This window comes from Mycteria americana, chromosome 8 (genome assembly GCF_035582795.1).
Source record: "Mycteria americana isolate JAX WOST 10 ecotype Jacksonville Zoo and Gardens chromosome 8, USCA_MyAme_1.0, whole genome shotgun sequence".
Lineage (NCBI taxonomy): Eukaryota > Metazoa > Chordata > Aves > Ciconiiformes > Ciconiidae > Mycteria > Mycteria americana.
The window spans coordinates 30298035-30319696 of record NC_134372.1 but is presented as its reverse complement, the minus strand read 5'-3'; the positions used below and the strand labels follow the sequence as shown (position 1 = coordinate 30319696).

The following is a 21662-nucleotide window of genomic DNA, read 5'->3' as shown; positions in this document are numbered from 1 at the left end:
AAAACCATCATCTGCTTTTACGAAACTTGTGCCTGTTTTATATTGTAACTTATCTGCTCTCTAACATTCATCTGGTTTTGTCATACATTTCTGTGTTTTATTTTTTTCCTTAGGATACTGTGACCTGGACATGGCAGGGCTACTCATTGTAAGTTTCTTAATCCTACTGAAAATTACATATAGAATTTTTTTCCCCCATTGCTACACAGTCTGCCAAACAGATTCAGCTAAGCCAAGACACGTGTTCTTCTAGATCTGTTTTTATGAGGGGGAAATACTTGGGGCTAACGCTGTCATGCAGTAGATTTGATATCTCAATGGCTAGATAAAGGATTTGCAAATGGGGAAGCATTATTTCTAGCTCTGCCACCATTTTGTTTCATTTTCTCCTATATTTTGCACGTTACACTAGTGCAAAAGAAAGATTTGAAATTCTTTTTCTTTAGGGAGCAATCATAGTCATCAAAACCCATAGACGTTTACCGTTTCCTATGTGGTATACAAACAAGAAAAAATAAATGTTATTTTATCCCCTCTGTTTATTCATTTCTTCATCTCATTTGAACGAGTCATATGAGAGTAAATGAAGAAGATGGGCAAAACAAGTATTAATTTTCCCCATCTTTCCCCACTCTAACATCTAGGATTCTTCAGATTTTTATTTTTGCCTGACTCAACAAAAGTAATTGTTTTGAGATCCCAGTGAAGAGGCTGTATATATAGTATCTGACATTGAAATAATAACAAATATTTCAATAAACCATTTAGGCAATGGATCTGTGTTTATTTCTCAACACAGGTGGCCTTCTAATATGCTAAAATACTTTATTAAAGTATTAAAAAACCTTTACAGCGGCACTGAAAATATGTCTGGAAAATATTTTCCACCTTATAATCATGCATTAAAATGTGGATTTGCAGAATCCATATACCACATTTTCATGTGGAATATGTAGTGTATCTAAGCACGGTAGTACTGATTTACTAAGTGACTAAAATTTTTAAGGCAACTGATTTTGAAACATGTCTGAACTAACAGAGCAGATCATAAGCGCCTTTTAAGCTATCACTAGGTAATCCTAGCACCTGCACACTTGTAGAATGGACATTATGAAAGTTGACCTGAATGAAAATGTCCATCTCATTTAGTTTCCCAAGAATTTTTTGCTATTATTATTACTGCTGTTACAGTTACCAACATACTGAGAGTAATAAATATTGCAAATTCAGTAGCATAGTACAGATTTCCCCTATGAAGGATTTATGCTGGAAGACTGAAAAGGAGCTATGTCTTCAGTTATGAGAGATGGTGTAGGAATAGGTGAAAAAAGAAATTAAATCAGAGGTATTCCTGTGGAAGGGAGGAGGCAATTCACTAAAAATTGAGAACTGCTCTAAGCCTGGTGGCTGCATGATGAAGGCTCAAATCAAAGCCTGTGAGAAGATGAAAGGAACAGCTTTGCAAAATCATGAGAAGGGATGGATGGGGTAGAATCTAGAGATTCTTAACAAAAATAACTGGAACTGGGAGAAGAACATCCCCCACGCAAACCTGTAGATCACAAAATGCAGGACTGTCACATTCTTTGTAAAACTTCCTGGATATTGTGGCCAGGATGGGACAGTACCAGTCTCCTTATCAGAAACCTCCTGACCCAGTTTCTGCTTTCACTTACTATTTCTTTCTTACTTTTGTGCCTTACTGGGAGGAAAACCTAATGTTATGTGTTAAAAAATCAAGCATTAAGAATGGATTCCTGCAGAAAGTAGAAAGGATTCCTTAGTTCTTCTCCTGCCTTTTCCTTTTCTCTTTTTTATTTTGTCCAAAACAAGAACAGAAGAAAGATTGCTTGAAGGTTTTCTATTATAATTGACCTGATTTAAAGTAAAGAGCAAATGTGCATTTCTGCTTAAAAATCACAGTGAAAAGAACAAGTCAGAAGTAGAAGTGATTATGCTTATCCTCTTTCGCAGTTTCTTCCTCCCCCTACCTGTTGATACTAAAATTTGTGACTTTTTCTAAAAGCACTGAAAGTCCTGAACATACTGACACTTCATTAACACATTTGTGTAGACACTACTATAATTGCAAAATGGCTAACAAATCCTTGCTTCAGTTCTGCAGAAGAAAATTACTGGTCCCATTTTGCAGATGAGAGAATAAAACATGAAGTAATGCTACTTCTCAGAATCAAAGCTCTTAAAGCTTTAAAATCCAGGATGTATTCACCTCTTTAAAGATAAAGTAACATATATACATTTTGCTGGCCAAAGGAATGTATAGTATTGTTAATATGCATGACAACAGACAACAAGTTGTCTGCTCAATGAGCAAGCAGCAGGTACCTGCAGAAGTCCTGTAGAAAAAATGTTGAAAGCAACATTTCAGGGAACTTCACTGCAAGTAGTTAAAAACCTTACCCAGTATTGGCTGTGTTTTTGTGAATGCTTTAAAAAGTTTCATCTACTGACATGCAAATACTTTGTTTTTAAATAAGTAAAATGTGTTTTTCTTCCTTTCTTCCTTGCCTGCAGAAAAGAGCTGTGCGTAATGACGCTGTGTCAGCTCTTCACAAGAGTAGAAGTTGAGGTAAGAATTAGAAATATTTTTGCACTAAGATTCAGCAACCAGGGAATTTACACTTTAATATGAATGCATTATTCACATTATTAGTCACTGTTAGTGACTAATATATAGTCAAATACACAAATAAGAAAAATAAACAAATGTCTCAGAAACAAGAACAGAATCATGGTGAGTAATATATTTAGATATGTTGTCTGGATCTATGTATCACTTCATCTGATGAGTTCCTAAAAGACAGCTGTCAGAAATGCCTTTATTTTTAAAGCACTGTAAAATCATTACTAATTGTCACCACATGCATTTTACAGATGTTAAAACTAAGAATTATAATATGTTCTGTTAACTTCTCTGTTTTTCCCACCTTCTCATTTCCCTGCTCCCTTCAAAGTATCCTTGTCTTCCTCATCATCATCCCAGACTGAACTCTACAGCTAACAGCTTACTTAAGGACTCTAGTACTTGCACTAGGGAGAAAGCTGAGCCTTTTATAATGAACCTGTTCCCTTGATCATTAAAATCAGCTGGACAGCACAAAGACAGATGAATGACAATTGAAACAACATACACACTTCATAGTATCAGTACACTTAGTCTAACTGCTCCCTGTCAAAGAGTCAACATTCAAAACACAGTAGTGAGGAGCCACATAACTGAGGTGTGATCAGTTTAAGTGTTGTACCTCACATTTCTTACCAGACCACAAAGGACTGTCAGGAAAAAGAGGAAAAAGAGGAGAGTCTATGACCTCTGGAAGAAGGGGCAGGCAACTCAGGAGGACTACAAAGGTGTAGCAAGGCTGTGCAGGGAGAAAATTAGAAGGGCCAAAGCTGAGCTAGAGCTCAATCTGGCTACTGCTGTAAAAGGCAACAAAAAACACTTCTTCAAATACATTAGCGGCAAAAGGAGAGCTAAGGAGAATCTCCAGCCCCTAGTAGATGGGGGAGGGAACACAGTGACAAAGGATGAGGAAAAAGCTGAGGTACTTAATGCCTTCTTTGCCTCAGTCTTTAATAGCAGGGCCAATTGTTCTCTGGGTACCCAGCCCCCAGAGTTGGAAGTTAGGGACGGGGACCAGAATGGAGCCCCAGTAATCCAGGGGGAAATGGTTAGTGACCTGCTGCACCACTTAGACACTCACATGTCTATGGGGCCTGATGAGATCCACCCGAGGGTACTGAAGGAACTGGCAGATGTGCTCACCAAGCCCCTTTCCATCATTTACCAGCAGTCCTGGCTAACTGGGGAGGTCCCAGTTGACTGGAGATTAGCAAATGTGACACCCATCTACAAGAAGGGCCAGCAGGAGGACCCGGGGAACTACAGGCCTGACCTTGGTACCGGGGAAGCTGATGGAGCAGATCATCCTGAGTGCCATCACATGGCACGCAGAGGATAACCAAGTGATCAAGCCCAGCCAGCATGGGTTCAGGAAAGGCAGGTCCTGCTTGACCAACCTGATCTCCTTCTACAACAAGGTGACCCGCCTAGTGGATGAGGGAAAGGCTGTGGATGTTGTCTATCTGGACCTCAGTAAAGCCTTTGACACAGTTTCCCACAGCATTCTCCTGGAGAAACTGGCTGCTCATGGCTTGGATGGGTGTCCTTTTCGCTGGGTAAAGAACTGGCTGGATGGCCGGGCCCAAAGAGTGGTGCTGAATGGAGTTTACTCCAGTTGGCGGCCGGTCACAAGTGGTGTTCCCCAGGGCTCTGTGCTGGGGCCAGTTCTGTTTAATATCTTTATCAATGATCTGGATGAAGGGATCGAGTGCACCCTCAGTAAGTTTGCAGATGACACCAAGTTGTGTGGGATTGTTGATCTGCTTGAAGGTAGAAAGGCTCTACAGAGGGACCTGGACAGGCTGGATTGATGGGCCGAGGCCAATTGTATGAGGTTCAACAAGGCTAAGTGCTGGGTCCTGCACTTGGGCCACAGCAACCCCATGCAATGCTACAGGCTTGGGGAAGAGTGGCTGGAAAGCTGCCAGGCAGAAAAGGACCTGGGGGTGTTGGTTGACAGCTGCCTAATATGAGCCAGCAGTGTGCCCAGGTGGCAAAGAAAGCCAAGGACATCCTGGCTTGTATCAGGAATAGTGTGGCCAGCAGGAGTAGGGAAGTGATCATGCCCCGTACTCGGCACTGGTGAGGCCGCACCTCGAATACTGTGTTCAGTTTTGGGCCCCTCACTACAAGAGAGACATTGAGGTGCTGGAGCATGTCCAGAGAAGGGCAATGAAGCTGGTGAAGGGTCTGGAGCAGAAGTCTTATAAGGAGCGACTGAGGGAACTGGGGTTGTTTAGCCTGGAGAAAAGGAGGCTGAGGGGAGACCTTATCGCTCTCTACAACTACCTGAAAGGAGGTTGTAGAGAGGTGGGGGTTCGGTCTCTTCTCCCAGGTAACAAATGATAGGACAAGAGGAAATGGCCTCAAGTTGTGCCAGGGGAGGTTTAGACTGGATATTAGGAAATTTTACTTCACTGAAAGGGTTATCAAGCATTGGAACAGGCTGCCCAGAGAGGTGGTTGAGTCGCCATCCCTGGGGGTATTTAAAAGACATTTGGATGAGGTGCTTAGGGTCATGGTATAGTGGTGGTCTTGGTAGTGTTAGGTTAACGGTTGGACTCGATGATCTTAAAGGTCTTTTCCAACCTATATGATTCTGTGATTCTGTGATTCTGTCAGTGTGGACTAAGTTGGTTCAGGGACCTGAGGAATGGGAGAATTTCAGACAGGTTTTGCTGCTTATTTGCAAAACACAGAATTCAGCAAACTTGTGCAAAGCTTTGTGAATACACAATGTTGCTACTACTAACAATTAGCGATACGGTCTTTGTTGTGAAACAATGAAATTTATTTTAAGGGAGCATCTTGTTACTGTATAGTACATGCAGTAGACACATATTTATAGAAGGTGTACTAAAGAGGCAGTTCTCCTAATGATTTTGTACAGAAGGACATATCTATGTAGTTTATATGTGTGGGAGCAATAAATAGTTAACTTAGCCCTTCCAGTAGAAGGTTTATTTTCCCCTACTTCAGAGCAGAACTCAAACTTGCCTGTTAGAAAATAAATCTCATGTTCCAAAAGATGAAACTGAAACATGAAAAAATACACAGTTTTCACAGTGGCATGTGTCCCCAAAGTGGAACTAATTTCTTAGCATCAATGCAAAAGTCCTTCCATTTCTAAAAAGAGAAGGGGCAGATTTGCCTGGGGAAGGAGGGACTCACACTACTCCTTTTAGGAACGGACATTTCTGTTGCAGTCCCATACTGTGGGGAAGTAGCCTCTCCACTCCCATCAGTCTTGTGCTGCCTTCACCTACTGTGCGTGAACAGTGATGTACTCCTGTAGTCAAAGGGAGTATGTGCATGCGTACATGCACATATACATGCATACATAGTCATATTCTAACGAACTGTGGATACTGAAGATTAAATAGGGAACCTGGCAGTGAGTTTTAGGGCTGCAAAAGATACAGTATTTGGCAAATTCTGTAAGAGGACAGACTAGGTCAAAAGCAGATCAGAGAAGTATTTTTGCTACTGCAAGTGCTGTGAAGAATTTTTCTTACAGGGACTGCAATTTGACAGGGAAGGTATACTTACTAGTCTTCACCACATAAGCAGCTGGGTGTGTGTGAGATCATGCATGCCACCTCAGGAGGCCAAGAAACCAAATTCTTCATCTCCAGCTGTGGTTTCTGGCAAACAGGTTTTATGAATAATTGTAGGTGGGTTTTTTGAAGGGGATGGAGGTGTTGTTTAATCTACCAGAAATTCAGGTTGCTGTCTGAGCAAGACGTCAGCCTCAAATGACATAAAGACCGCTTTCAAGACCTTGACCCATGTTTGCATAGATAAACTTCTCAGAGTTATGACTTCATCTCACCCAGTGATAACACAGGTTTCTGTGTCTGTACAGTGTGCCTGTGCTTCCTCGATTTAAGAGTTACGTGAGTTCTGAAGGCTTCTGAAGAGTTACATGACTTCTGCTTATAGAAGGAATGAAACCTCAAACCTTCATGTGAACAGCTGGACCACTGCTGTTCTTACAGGGGAGAAAACTTTTAGCTATAAACAGAAAATTGTTATGGCTATTTGACAGATAACCAATTCCATAAACTTACTGTTTTTAATTAAAAAGAGGCAGCATTCCTTAAAAAGAAACAAAAAAAGGCTGTTCAGGATGGGCTGCATTTACATTGGACAGTTACTGCTATATTAGTGCATCACCAGCAACTGCAATATAACTAAAGAAACATTTTGACACATAATTAGCACCTGTGTCTTCCAACAAACCATGGGCAACACCTTATACTTTTTCTAGAATTGCTGTATTCTAGGATTTAAGAGCAAGATTGCAGGGTGGAGAGTAGCAGAACTGAGGTAAGTTATAACCATAACTGAGAAAAGACATGGTAAACAGAGCTGCAAGCGAACACTGTAGACTGAAGTAGAAAGAACAAAATCCTCTTCCACACACTACTTTGCAAACAAGCAGATGCTGATTCATGCCATATTAGATAATAATTCATCTATAGTACATTTAAGTGTAATGCTACTTCCACTTCTTACATTCTTAACATTTAATAAATCCTCAACAGTAAATGTGTTGGAATTTAGATATCCGGGGTGTTTTCTAGGTTTGAGAGGATGGGGGTTGTTTTGTTGGGGTTTTTTACTCTCTTCTTGGAGATCCAAAATTTTACAATATTTGTATCTGGTTAGTGCTCTACTTACAATTCAGAACTAAGATTCCTTAACATTTTTATCATGGAGGAAAAACTTACCAGTCATATGCTGAGAGATATAATTAACAGGTATGAGGTGGGACTGCAGTGTGTATTTAAAAACATTATAGATCTTACATACACTATTCCAGTATATAACATCACTTATAAAGGATCTTTGACAAGGAGTGTACAATATTTCAGACTCACATTCTCACCAATGTAGCATTTAATTTTCTAAGTAAGTATGCGTTTATTATACTTTCCTTCTTCGGGGGTTTGATTTTTCATATTAAAGCAGCTTGCAGCAATCTGTTACGAGGCAGGTTTGGACCAAATCTTACTTGTGTGGGTAGGGCAGAAGAGCCCGAGTGGTTTCTGTGGAGGTTGAGACCTCTAGTGTCCAGTTCCTTCATTGCATGGCTGATTTTTTGTCTCCTGTTTTTCCCGCATTCCAAACAATAACAAGAAACTGTCCATGTTGCTAATAAAGCGGTAACTATTAAATTGATTGGATAACTCATCTCTTTCAGTTTCTGCCTGTTCATGTTCCTACTGAGGAAGAAAAGAATGATCCCATTCTTTTTGCCAACAGAGTCCGGCAAACCATGGCAACGTATGTAATCAGTCATGAATAAAATCTTTGAGAACTTTTCTTTTATATCCAGCAATTCCATATATATTCTAGCCATAAAGTACAATTTAGTCAAGTCCCAGGTACTATATATAGGAATTGCTCTAGATTTTCACTAAGAGGTGTCAAATTCCTATACTAAAACACCCTGATTGTTTTTCCATGAAGCATAAAGAACGTTGTCTTACATTGGAACACAGTATGTTCAATTCATGGAAAGGTGGAATAAATTGCTCCCTTATTTGCTTGGCAAGAATAAGTGGGTGGTTTGTTCTCCAAGGTTACTGGGCTGCATTTACAAGACTGTAAATCTTAAAACATCATGATGCTGCCATAATGTAGTTTCACAGTGTGGTTTCACAGTTTCACAAAATGGTATGTATTGCTGTATCCTACTTGCAGCAGTGCAAGAATGAATTATCATTTGTTTTGTGTATTAGCATTAAAGCCAAACTGAGACAGAGAAGGGAAACAGTCAACTAAAAGTAATTTTAATATAAGAAATTGATTTTTCTTTTTCCTTAATTTTGTTTCAGTGCTTTGAATGTGCCAGTCACTGATCACACTTTTGAAGATTGCAGACTGATGATTTCAGCAGGACAGCTGACTTTACCCATGGAAGCTGGGCTGGTGGAATTCACCAAAATTAGCAAGAAACTCAAGTAAGGGAAGTTTAGCTGTTGGCAGCATAATTACTGCAGTGCTGCAGGTGTTGATGGCTATCTACAAGAGGATAAATTACCTGACAACTGACTTGGACATGTGTAATATAGTGTATTTATGAATACAACGTGCATACATAACTATATGGAAATTGGAGATTAGGAAAATCCCAGTAAGAACTAATCCCAAGTAATTTTTATGGGCAGTGTTACAAGAGGAAAAATGCATTTTTGTAATGTTTTATGGATTTATCTCACCAAAAGGTGAGGAAGGTAGAGCAGTACCTATTTTAGGCACTTGATGGTAACGTTGGTGCCTAATTTAAATTGCTTTTGTGGAGATGCACAGGCAGTGTGTGGTAGGAAGTACAAAACCTTCTTTCCAGCCTGAGACTTCAGCCAGTGACTTAGTTGCGCTATGCTGCCACGTTTCCCTAGTGGTGTCAACTTTTTCTGTCTGGATACAGTGGAATTTGAGGACAGAACCACTTAATCATACAGTAACTCCATCAAATAACCTGGCGTGGCTGTGGTCAAATCTGAAGTATGTGCGCAGTGAATCTTGAATCATGGAATCATTTAGGTTGGAAAAGACCTTTGAGATCATCAAGTCCAACCATTAACCTAGCACTGCCAAGTCCACCACTAAACCATGTCCCTAAGCACCACATCTACACGTCCCTAAGCACCACATCTACACGTTCCAACTCTGTCTGGAACAATCTTCAATAGTTACATGGCAATCCTAATTATTCTCAGTGACATGCAGTGGTGTATTTCTGCAGAGAGATCAGATACTTCTCAGCTGTAGCAATACTAGCGTTTGGGTAGAGAGTTAGCTAATAGAGCTGAGATCTGTTCCCTTCTGTTAAGGAAACATTCACCCTAGAGCACGATGCAGCAAAATAATGCTGCATCTGAATTTGTGGTAATGAAAAGCTCTCTGCTAGACTAGCCTCGTAACTGGACAGATGATTCTAGGTTTAGGAAGTTACTCTAAGGAAGTCTGATATACCCAAGCATAGAACTGCTTGCTTTTATTATTAATAACCAGGGGGAGCAGTCCTTAATTGCTGATTTCATATAAAATATCAGGTTGGAAGTACAGCATCTCTAATGCTGTACGCACGTGCTCTGTGGCTATTTTTCATCTTTTAACACTGTAATAACTCCTACTGAAATTCCATCTGTTCAAGATATGCTGTATAGAAGTATCTCCTCTCCCTCATGTTTGCATAGCCTAAAATGGAATCATGTCAGAGAGCAGTTGGATACCTTTGCTGCTATTGCAAGTGCTTCCAAAGGGGGAAGAATTGGAATTGAGGAGTTTGCAGAGTACTTGAAGCTGCCTATTTCAGATGTCCTCAAAGAGCTGTTTCTACTCTTTGACCGGGTGAGTAGTTGGTTAACTGACTTGTTTCTACTCTTTGACCAGGTGAGTAGTTGGTTAACTGACTTGTTGACAATATTTTGTTAAAAATCACATCCCAAAAGGATATTTAATTCATTATGTCCAGCTTAGTAAATGCTTCTTGGTTAGCAATTCCTGTAGGCAAGATAAGTGACTCCTACAGTTTCCTCCTTAAGTTTCGATGGAAAAATATTGGTCAGTTTGTAGCTTGTGAGATGACAGCCATCTCTTGGACCAAGTTGCTGCACCACCATCACATGATAATCTTCATGCTGGTAATGGCTGAATATTTCCTTTTACCTGCCCCAGATTTTGAGCTTATGTACACTCTGACAGCTTAATTAACTGATGTAGTTGTAAACAGATAATTTAAGGCAGATGGAAGCTGACTAGAGTCTATGTTCCTGCTGTGTTTGTGAAGGGTGCTATTAGACATTATAAGGACTCCTCTTGTGTATCTCCAGGAGGCTATGTGTTAATCTGATCATTTAGGCTTTCCTCCGTAGTCAGTGGTGGTCTACTCCCATTTTCTACTTCCCTCTGAAGATGACAAAAATTGCTCTGTGGATGCGCCCCTCTGACTATACCAGAAGCATCAGTGACTAGAGCATAGCATAGAATTCATCTTACTTCTAGGCATCCAATATGTGCTACAGTGCAAGCAGCATGTTGTACTGCAAGTGGTGCAGTACTACATGAACTGGAGTTTGTTTCTTATCTTAGGAGCTCTCTGAACTCAGCATCACTCTTCCTGATCAAGTTAGCTTTAGCAGTACACCTGTCCTTGGGAGGTCATTGCGTTATATATGCCAATTAAAACTGTTTCAGGATTTTTCCAGATAAAAAGGTTTTACAAGCTCTAAAATAGAGAAGAGTCAAATGTATTGCCTTGATTGCTGAATGCATTGAAGCTCTAGCAGAGCTAGGTACTCATCCTTTCTTCATTCTTGCCTCCCCATCTTGGACAATTGACTCCTATGAACATGTAGTCCAAGTCCTGAAGCACAGTACAGACAATGGAAATATGCTGTGGCAACCAAAATAATTAAGGGCAATCAAGACTTCTTTCACTTTCCCTATCTGGCACAACAGCATCAGTGACTAGAATTAGCAATGTAATCCTCAATTCACTAAAAAGTTGAAGGCATAGAAGATTGCAAGAACAGACAAGACTCTAGTAAGCTTTCACTGCATTCATCTTTAAGGAGAACAGCTTAACTGAGGAGCAGTCACACTAATGTGGCAGGGCTCTTTTCACATTGCTTCAGTTATGAGCACAGGTATTTTGAGACTTCTGCTCTGGGGCTTTCAGATTCATCGTTATTGTTTTTTTTCTAAGATTCCTCAAATCACATAAAGCTAACTATACAGAGAAGAAAAAAAGAAATAGAGGCCTATCAACTATTGACAGAAACTACTGAGACCTGAGATAACTCTGGCAGCTGGAGACATGCACAGACATGGTGAAGTCTAAGCACGCAGATAAGCTGTGTTTTGCCCACGCCCAGCTCAGACACAGTACCACTTTGGAGAGTTACAGAAGCACTGGATCTCTGAGTGCTCCCTTCAAAAAATCTTTGTGATGTTCCTTGCTAAAGCTTTGCTGAGTGGAGGAAGTGGTAGTGGTCGTGGAGGGAGCCTTGCACATGGCCTTGGAGATGTCCTAACAGGAGGTGGACATCGAGGGAATCTTGGAGGACTTGTTGGAGGTCTTGTCAATCTTATAAGTGAAGCAGCAGCTCAGTATAATCCAGAGCCACCTCCACCTCCTCACAATCGTTTTACAAATGTGGAAGCTTATGAGAGTGAGGAGATCAGGCAGTTTCGTCGCCTTTTTGTCCAGCTGGCTGGAGATGATATGGAAGTGTGTGCCACAGAGCTAAGGGACATCCTGAACAAAGTCGTTTCCAGACATCAAGACTTGAAGACAGATGGCTTCAGCTTAGACACATGTCGTAGCATGGTAGCCGTCATGGACAGTGATACAAATGGCAAACTGGGCTTTGAAGAGTTTAAGTATCTGTGGAACAACATCAAGAAATGGCAATGCGTATACAAGCAGTATGATACCGATCAGTCAGGCACTGTTGGGAGAGCTCAGCTGCCAGATGCCTTGAAGGCTGCAGGGTTCCACCTGAACAAACAACTCTGCCAGGTAATCGTGCGCAGATATGCTGATGAGGACGGTAGCATGGATTTCAACAACTTCATTAGCTGCTTGGTACGACTGGACAGCATGTTCCGGGCCTTCAAGTCCCTGGACCGAGATGGAAATGGACAGATCAAAATGACAATTGAAGACTGGCTGCAGCTGACCATGTATTCGTGAAGGCATAGCAGAGAAGAATAAGCTTCGTCTGGAAGATATACATGGAAGACTACAATCCTGTCCTATAGAACTGTAGTCTTTTCCTTGTTCTAAGGCAGATGTAGCTAGTGGTAGATAGCTCAGCTTCAAGCGTTGTGATTCCTCTTGTGCATGCATTAGTCTGCTTTTCTGAAGGGTTTGTGTAAGTTGTCAGTTGGAGAGCTGCGTAAGTCTGTCTCAGAAAACTATCTCTAGACTCTGAAGTGAAGGAATACGTCAAAGGATCAAAGCTTAATTATTTCCTCACATAAAGTGGCTTGTATATGAGTATAACTATTATATAAAAAGCTCGTAAGTTTGGTGTTGGCTTGTGATGTTACAGTTCCGATTTGTCAGCATTCTCTAAGCTGGAATAAAGCTCTGCTTGCCTGGAGGCAATCACTAGTAAAGAGAGTTGTGCAGTTATTTCTAATAAGGGGAAAAACATGAGAGTTGCAATAACTGTAATGATCGATGAATTTACATAATCATATTTAATTTCCTTCCTGCTTCTCCTTTTTCATGCTTGTCTGCTGAAGCAAAACCTGAGTGGTATTGTCAGTTCTACCTGCTGGCCAGCACAAAATTGAAGACTTATATAAGTCTACTTTTACAACCTTTTTCTCCTTCCTACAATTCTATTAACTAGTCTTTACTCTCTTTCCTTGAAGCTTTATTATAGTTATAATGAAAACAACTTAAAATACTACATTCATATTTAGAGAAGCTTGCTGTAATAATGCAACCTGCCAGCCAAAATCGACCTCTGGCTATCTGCGTTAAATTTTATCAGGGTGCACCATCTCTCTCAAGCTAGTTATGCAGTTCTGTCCAAGATGTCAATTTTTTGAGTAAAAGACAAAGGAATAACATGAACTGTCAAAGGTACATTTCTTTGAATTAAGGATTACATAGCTGATGAAAACAGTTCTTGCAGTGCAATGTAACAAGGCACATTTCTCAGCAGGGCTCTGCTGCTTTAAAAGAAAATTGTCTAGGGTGTGTACTAGCTGACTGGAATGTGAAAGGATGAGTGGAGTAGGGCAGCCTGCACACTACACAGATGTAAGAGTCCACGTGCCCCTGCCCCTCCTCAGGGAGACATCAGTGACTGAGTGAGAAATACCACACAATACCTGCAAGATATCTGAATACTAATGGAGTACTGTGGTTTTGTTTTGTTTTTACATTTCCATAGCTTTGATTTCTAATTCTTGCAGTTACACTTGGCCAACAGTTATTTTCCAAACTGATGAAATCTCCTCCCTGGTATACTTGCAGAAGCCTTTTACTTGCAACTTAGGAAAAAGTAACTTACAAGTTTTGCCCAGACTTTTTTCCTCCTGCACTTTGTTTAGTACCAAACTGGGTGACAGAAACAGTAAAAATATTCTATTGGTGCAAATTGTGATGAAAGAGGTCAATTCCTTCCTAATGGCATTCACCCCCCTCCCAGTTATTCAATGGAAAAGCACAGTTATCCACAGTGGCATTTGGGCTCTGAGTAATAGAAAACTGAGCATGAGGGAAAGTGTGATGATACTTTTAGGTGAGCACCATCCTACCAGGTTTGTTTCAGGATGTCCCTTTCTGACTAGTTAGAACTTCCATGTAGCAACAGGCAGTGGAAATTTTGGAGTTATAGCAATAGCCTCTTAGATTATGAGCCTGGCTATGAACACAAGCGGTGCATCTGCAGTTCCTCCTCAAGTGGTCCAGTTGTAGCTTCTCTGTGGTACCCCTGTAAGTGACTCAGGGTTTACTTAGCTAATCAGAACAGGAATAACTAGTGCATACGCATACACACATACACACTTCATTTTTCCTGTTGCCTTACACAGTGAGAAAAAAGTTTCAGGGCAGTAGTACTTTAAGCTTTATTGACTGCATCTGTCTTGCAGAGAGCTTTGCCAGCTGCATAAAACTAACTGATTATCTAGTCCTAATCTCCTTGTGCAACTGTAAATGGAGACTGTTCATGACAATGCAAACTTTCTTGTTTACCGAAGTGTAAGATTTACTGTATTCTATAAAAAACTCAACAACAAAACCCTAGTTACCATAGCATGCTACAGTGAAAATAGTAGCAGAAAACTAGTTACCTTAAAGAAAACAAGGGTTGTTGAGGTTACACTATGTTTTGGTTATTTTGTGTAATGTAAACACAAATATATAAATACTGATGTTCTACTTTGCTATTTAGAGAATTGGAGCTCAGCTCACATGTTGCTTCCTTAAAATACTCTTGGGTGTATAGGCTGCAAACACAGCTAGATATGCATAGAAAGACTATTGCAAGTGCTAGTTTGCAGTGATGTTACAAGAGCACTGAAGGTTTTCCTGTATTTTCAGTTTAACTCCCATCTCTTTTTCCACACAACACTATCATTTCTCCTTAACCAAAATGCCAGAGCATTTGGAAGTTAGCCAGCATCCTAAGGTTTAGTAGAGCTAGTCACAACATGATCTTGCAAGTATAGTTAAGTTTATTTCCTACTCAGATGGCTGGAGTTCTGTGTATCAGATTGCACTCAGTTTTGATTACTGGGTTTTAGCTCTTTCATGAAAGTAATATGACCCTTATAAGCTCTTGTCATTTTTCCATGTGCAGCCAAAGCTGTGTTAACTGATTTCAGAAGTTGTTTTTTAATGAGACTATTTTATTTAAAGTTTTACTTTCCAATTCTCTTCCCATGACACTTATTCTTAACTTTAAAAATAAATTTAAAAAAATATTCTAATGGCATCAAACCGTCCTTTGCTAAGAATACAGTCTATAAAACTGCCCAAAAATAATATTCCATGGAACTTTGAACAATTATTATCTACACTCTTGCTTCAGTTGTTTTAAGAGTTTAGGTTTATAATGATACATGTTAAAATTAGATCTATTATTGTTATGAGAACTATGATGTGGCCAAAGTATTTAAAGTCAAACTCTGCAGCACAGCAGCACAGATTTGTAAATAAAATAGCATTTATGAAAGAACATTTTCCTTTTCTAATGATTAAAAACTGTCAAAAGTTATATCCCTTAGACACACACAAAAGTAACTTAAAGACTATTCATATTTTTGCTAAGAAGTTTCCTTAAAATTCACAGGCCTTTAAAGTACAAGATGTTCAAAGGTTGCATGTCTTCAGAAAAGATTGGTTAGACCATCAATATAAAGAAAATAACAGTTGTCCATGCAAAAACAGTCCTGAATTGGTTTTGAAGGCTAAATAAAATTGTATCTTAGCAGTTTTAAATCCTGTCAAATATATAGCTCGATAAAGAAAAGTTAGTATTGAATCCATTATTACACGTATTTTGTTAATCAAGGACTACCTTAAGACCTAAATTCAATGACAGAAATCCCTATTTCATAGAACCCAGGATTTTCAAAGCACTCTACAGAGCAGCCTTAGCATTTCTCCACTGGCAAGCTCCATATTCCACTATTCAGCAGCAGAAAGCCAAGAACAGAAAGGTTAAGGCTGGTATGCTCAAGTGGGCATTAGAAGTTGGTAGGAAAGCCAGAAATAGAATCTAGGTCTGGCTGTTCACTACAGATTTATCCAGGAGACTACCCCTCTCTTGTTTGGCTGAAAAAGTTTTGTGCTGTCCTCAGACTTAGGGAGTCTACTTTTTTAAAAATCTTTTTCTTCTTGAAATGTACAACACATTATCCACAAAAGGAACTCCGCTTTACACTTTTGTTTGCTTTTAAAATGTTTTTGATGAATGCCCTTATTATGTTCCAAACTATGTTCCAAAGAACGTTCCAAACTATGAGCTACTAGTCATCTCTATTATGCTTTCATTAACTACTCTGTGTGCCTTCACCTAACACTTATATATGGCTTCTTCCTCAGACTGCATGTTTCCCAAAACCCTCAAGAAACTTTCAGTGTGGTCACAGGAACACTACTGACTTAAGCATATATTTCAGTGGGCATCTGCCATTTTCCCTATCTGCAAATATAATGCAGCTTACATAGAATTAATCACAAACCCCATCAAAACAAGCTTCAGATGTTTTGTTGATGTAAGCTTTGTAGTTAACACATTGAAATGTTCGTTCAGATCAAAACTGGAATTATCAGAGAGGCTGTTACAATGAATTCACTGCGTTTCTGGCTTAAAAGGTAGGACAATGTATTGGCTTCAAAATACCATGTACGGCAATGCATTTGCTTCAAAGAAAGGCTTAAGATAGACCATGTAGATTTACTGCATCATCAGGCTGTACTTTCACTGGCATATATTTTATTGCTGAAGGTTCTTAGGAAGAATTAACTCAAGGCAACAGCCTCACTGTTGGCCTGTTTATTCTAGGATGTTGCATCGGTCTCTGAACTTTAGCAAGTGCCAGTGCTACATGAACTGTTACCATTACCTTAAACACACGTATTCCAATTCTTGTTAGAGGCTTCTTGGAGGTCATATACTAAAGAAAAACTTGTAAGTTGTTTTAAATCTTTTTTGTTTAGGTGTTTATAAGATAGAAATTGATATATATTTTCAATAGCTAAAAATTGGGTATATGGCTACTTCAGTCCTAGTATTACATATATTTAGTGAGCTGTTAGTATTTTTTCCAGGAAGAACAAATACCTCTAGTGTTGTAAACTGTCTTAGTGCATGTTGTATAGTTGATTTGTACAACAGCTTTTAAAGTGATTTGCTATATTAACTATAACTACTGCCATACATATTTTGGTTACAGAATGGAGACGGCACCATTGACTTCAGAGAATATGTAATTGGTTTGTCTATTCTTTGTAACCCAGCCAACACAGAAGAGACTATTCGGATGGCATTTAAGGTAAGTTCAATTTAGTCTAAATCTACAAACCTGACAAATCAAGACTGACTGTAAATCTGTTAGCTTTCAAATCATAAGTTTATAGCTTCAATCTGTTATGCAAATGTGAGTAATACCCTTAAACCAATTGACATTTAGAGTGTGAAGGGGAGGGAGAGAATTGCAGGCATCAGCTTCATAGAAAAGGGTTTCAAAAGCCATGTGAAGGCACTAATGAATATGTAACTTGGCAGGCTAACTCCAAAAATGATTCAGCAGCACTTGCAGTTTTTTCGCCTGATGTTTTTTCTGCTGTGATTCTTCAGTGTCACTAGTAAACAATGGATGGAGCAATATCCTCTTGTGGGTCAAGCGCTCAGTAGAGTCACTGTTGTTAACAAAGGGGGGGGGGGGGTGTCAAGAAGGGCTATTCAGGACTGGCACATCCAACATTGGGCTGCATCTAAGATCATCTATTGGCTTGTACTATGGTGTCCTGATAGTACAAGCAGTCAAGGAGCAGTAGCTCCTTTCAGATCTCAGGTACAAGCAGGCAATATGTGACCAGGGATGCCCAGGTTCTGAATCCCTGAATATGAAAATGCTTGAGTGACTTTTTTTAGTAGATTCAGTTATTTTACCCACTAATCTGTTCTTATGAACCATATTGAGATATGGATCATGTTCATCTTAAACTGGATACTTTTTCGTATGATGCGTACTTGGGAAGTACCAGAATTTTTATGGCAATCCATTATATCCACTGGCTGCTTTACAGATAAGCGCTACAGCTGTTCGAAGTGATTTGTGCTTTTTCAGGGATGTTTTATCACTACAGATTCCTATGAAGAAGCAAGCCTAGCAGCTATTGTTGCTGTTTCATTGTTTTGTTTTCTAGACTATACTCTTCAGTATCTTAACAGTTACACTGATTATAAAACTAGTAATTTGTTTTAATTCCCAGTTTCAGCAGGAAATGACTGGTTCAGCTGGTAAAAGCCTGTTTCAGTCTGAAATGGAACTTATGGGTTTCCTTTTGCTACTTGTTTTCTCTGCCACTAAATGTACTTTCCTTCACAATGGGAAAGTTTGTAGCAAGTTACTTAGAATTACAGCCGTCCATCCCTTGTATTTCTCAAGGGGTTGATTCATAGCAGATGCTTACTGTCACTGCACTGGGAAGGATGGGATGATCAGTGTACATTTACTGCCTGCATTCCAATCACCAAAATTCCTTGTTAATTACAATAATTCCTTAGTGAGTGACAGATCACATATACTAAAATTTAGGTATTTTATGTCAGAGCATAAACTATGGCAAGTTTAATCTGATGGCAGATGTGCCATAACTTACTGAAAATGAAGACTAAAACCTAAGATGTTCCAATATACAGTAGCTGAATCGAGTAGACCCCATGGTGGCAATTAACATAAACCTTTGTTTATGTTTTGTTTTTATCAGTTTTGTATGAGTTTTATTACTGAACTAATGCTGTGAGGTTTGTTTGTTGCTGTAAGTTTGCTACATACTTTTCCTATTAGAGAATATTCTAATCTCAACTATAGCACATACATTGCTTTGCTAAGTGTCTGCTTAGTCTTATTCCAGAGAAAATACATAAAATCTTTTGCAAGAGAAGGTAGCTGAGATGCAACCAGTCTCTTCAAATCCCAGGTGTTGTTTGCAGATCACCTCTTGAACACTGGAAACCTAATATGGGTGGCTGACGTGCACAGAAGGTTCATAGGCAAACTGATGCTAAAGTATTTCTACACGTAATGTCTTTTCCAGCTCTTTGACATGGATGAGGATGGCACTATAACTGAAGATGAGTTTGCCTGTATAATTCAGTCAGCTCTGGGGGTGCCTGAGCTTGATGTTTCTATGCTGTTTAAAGAAATAGATGCAGATGAAACTGGGAAGCTGTCCTATGGTAAGTTACGTCCTTTTATAACGAAGAGCATTCTGACAGTCATATTGACAGAGTTTCCTACCTTTTTTCTCCCTGAAATTATCTGATGGTTCTCATACCCTGTTTCTGGGGAAAATCATTGAAGCACAGACCTAGATACTTTGTGTGATTTGCCTGAGATGCTTCAGAGGAAAGTAACTGGAGATCAGCTTCAGTAAAAGGAGCAGGCACTGGAATTTTATTTGATTCTGTGCTGCACTATAGTGTCTGTATTTTTTATATTTTTCAGATGAGTTCAAGGACTTTGCATTCAAGCATCCAGAATATGCCAAGTTGTTTACTACATACCTAGAACTACAGAGATACCAGTTAGATATGTTGGAGGAGGATGACATTGAGCCACCTGAAGTCAAACACAGTTCAGTTAGAACGAGTGCAATCCCAGTCTCAGAAACAACACCAATTGCAAGAAATAAAGTCTGTCCTGAAGGCAATGAAGAGGGTAACTCAAGTACCTCTGACAAAAAGGATGACTGAGAAGAGTTAAAGAATTCATCTCTTGAATTCTGCAGGATTTTTTTCCCTAGCTATTCATAAGCACAATTGATATAAAATAGACAGGGAAGTTACAATTTAAAAAAAAAATGTTTCTTTTTTTACTTTCATATCAAGAAGAGTTATTCCTGTTTGAGTGTAAGGGAAAAAATACTGTAACTATTCTGTCCTTGATGTCCATATCGCAATACTGGGAATGTTGTTCACTGTCTTCCAAGTTCACACTTCAACAAAAGTAAGAGATGTGCTAAGAGAGGTAAGAGGCTCCAGCACTGCGGTGACCTCTCAGAAAGGAGACTGAGGAGTCCACTTGTGTAAAAAGAAGTGGAATTTTTGGTGCTGCTCAATTCCTCTACATCCCAAACATGCCTTAAGGGAAAAAAAATTATGCCAGAGTGTTTTAATTTGCAATATCCCTTAGCCTTTCTCAAGTTTCTGAGAGACACAAATGAGTTATAAGAAGCTGAGAGTTGAAGCTGGTGTTTTCTTTTAGCTGTCCTTAGGCTTCCCTTAACTACTGGTGAACTATAAAGCCTAAGCTTCTGAACAAGACATACTGATTTACTGATGTTAACAGAAACAGCTTTAGGCTTAAAGGCTAGTTAAAGATGGAAATGGCTGCACTTCTAACAACAAAAAACTAATTGGAATTCCAAGATAGCAGCTCACAGCCTACAGGAAAATGCAGACAATAAGACCCAAGAATTAATGGACTATTTCAAAATACATAGAATGTTGTTTACAGTAACAACTGTTCAGTATCACATTAGGAGGAACATTTCAAACTTCAGCATATTTTTATTCTAATAATTATCGACAGAGGAACGCGGCCTTGCTCTGCAAAAGTTAAAAGGCAAATATGCTGTCAAGCCATAATTCTAGTAATTAGTATCTACTCTAAAGTTGTCTCCTAGAAACCATGTTTGCACTACTGTGCCATTACTCAATATGTTCTTAGGGTTTGATTCAAAACCAAGCTCTTTCTACTCAATGATTTGAGTATGTTTTGCCTCAGTGCCCTCTAGTGCACTGGAAATTGGGCCTTTACCTTTTTCCGTCCTTCATCTGAATGCACTTTATACAGTATTTAAAATATATAGGTATTTACACAAGTAACTTCTAAATAAAAACTTGGAAGGGATGGAATGACAGGATATTTTCAAAACTGAGATGAGCAAAGTCTAGAATGTCTAGTACCAAAAATAACCAATTTTCAGCAGGTTTCGTATGTGAAATGGTAACCTCTGCCTCTAAGTTATTGCTTGCATAGTCTGGCTGCAAGTTCACTGCCATGTTTAATCCTTCTGTGTTTGTAATTGTGCCTATCCTGATGTTTCATGTGCTTAAAATAAATCTATATTTTTAAAAGACTTTACTTGAACAGCTACGTCTTTTTAGTACAGTGGGAAGGGTACTCTGTCTACCTTAAGGGGCTGGGGGGATTTCCAGGAAATCATCCTTACGACATCTTACCTTGATAAACACAATGCAACCTGAAGTTGGCATTTTTAGTTCTGAGTGTGATCGCACTTTTCTTTATGGTAAGGGTAGAAAAGTAGGACAGGACTGATGCTCTTCCAAAGAGTTACTTCTGCTGACCACCTCAGCAAGAGGGGATATGATACAAAGAAGATTTGCAGGTACGTGGAGAGATACCACCGTTTTCTGACGGAAGATAAAGCATTGCCATTTACAGGTAAAATGAGTGACCTCAACCACAGTTGAGAAGTTACAATCATGGCTTTGTGTAATACGAACATTAGGAGAAGATTTTCTTTCACTTTAGAGGAGAAGCAGGAATTACCCTAACCTGGCTGTACGGTTAGCTGGAATACATGTTAATTCCTTGGTAAGGATGCTTTGGCCTAGCACGTTAACCGAATTCCTCAGCTTTTCAACCAGCAGTAACCTTTTCAAAGGTGACTTCTATTCCAACCAGTAAGAAAAAGGTAGGTGGGCAAAGATGACAAAGACAACCACTTCAAGGTCTTGGAATGCCAAGGGTGCCTTATGCATTCGCCTGTTGAATCCAG

General features: G+C 39.4%; 2 protein-coding genes across 2 annotated transcripts in view; both read left to right on the top strand.

Moving 5' to 3' along the window:
- The window catches only part of LPCAT2 (lysophosphatidylcholine acyltransferase 2), a 37153-nt gene extending 16153 nt beyond the window's left edge, over nt 1-21000 (top strand). The window contains exons 7-14 of the mRNA XM_075510588.1: nt 114-148; nt 2536-2590; nt 7851-7933; nt 8488-8613; nt 9853-10006; nt 17084-17182; nt 18954-19095; nt 19364-21000. Coding sequence (XP_075366703.1) covers nt 114-148; nt 2536-2590; nt 7851-7933; nt 8488-8613; nt 9853-10006; nt 17084-17182; nt 18954-19095; nt 19364-19611 — 942 coding nt within the window. The 3' untranslated portion in view covers nt 19612-21000. The remainder of the gene's footprint in view (nt 1-113; nt 149-2535; nt 2591-7850; nt 7934-8487; nt 8614-9852; nt 10007-17083; nt 17183-18953; nt 19096-19363) is intronic.
- Nucleotides 11381-12781, top strand: CAPNS2 (calpain small subunit 2). Its single transcript, XM_075510589.1, has one exon. It carries the CDS (start codon nt 11607-11609, stop codon nt 12351-12353), a length of 747 nt encoding a protein of 248 aa, XP_075366704.1. The 5' UTR covers nt 11381-11606; the 3' UTR covers nt 12354-12781.
- Nucleotides 21001-21662: the final 662 nt, after the last annotated feature.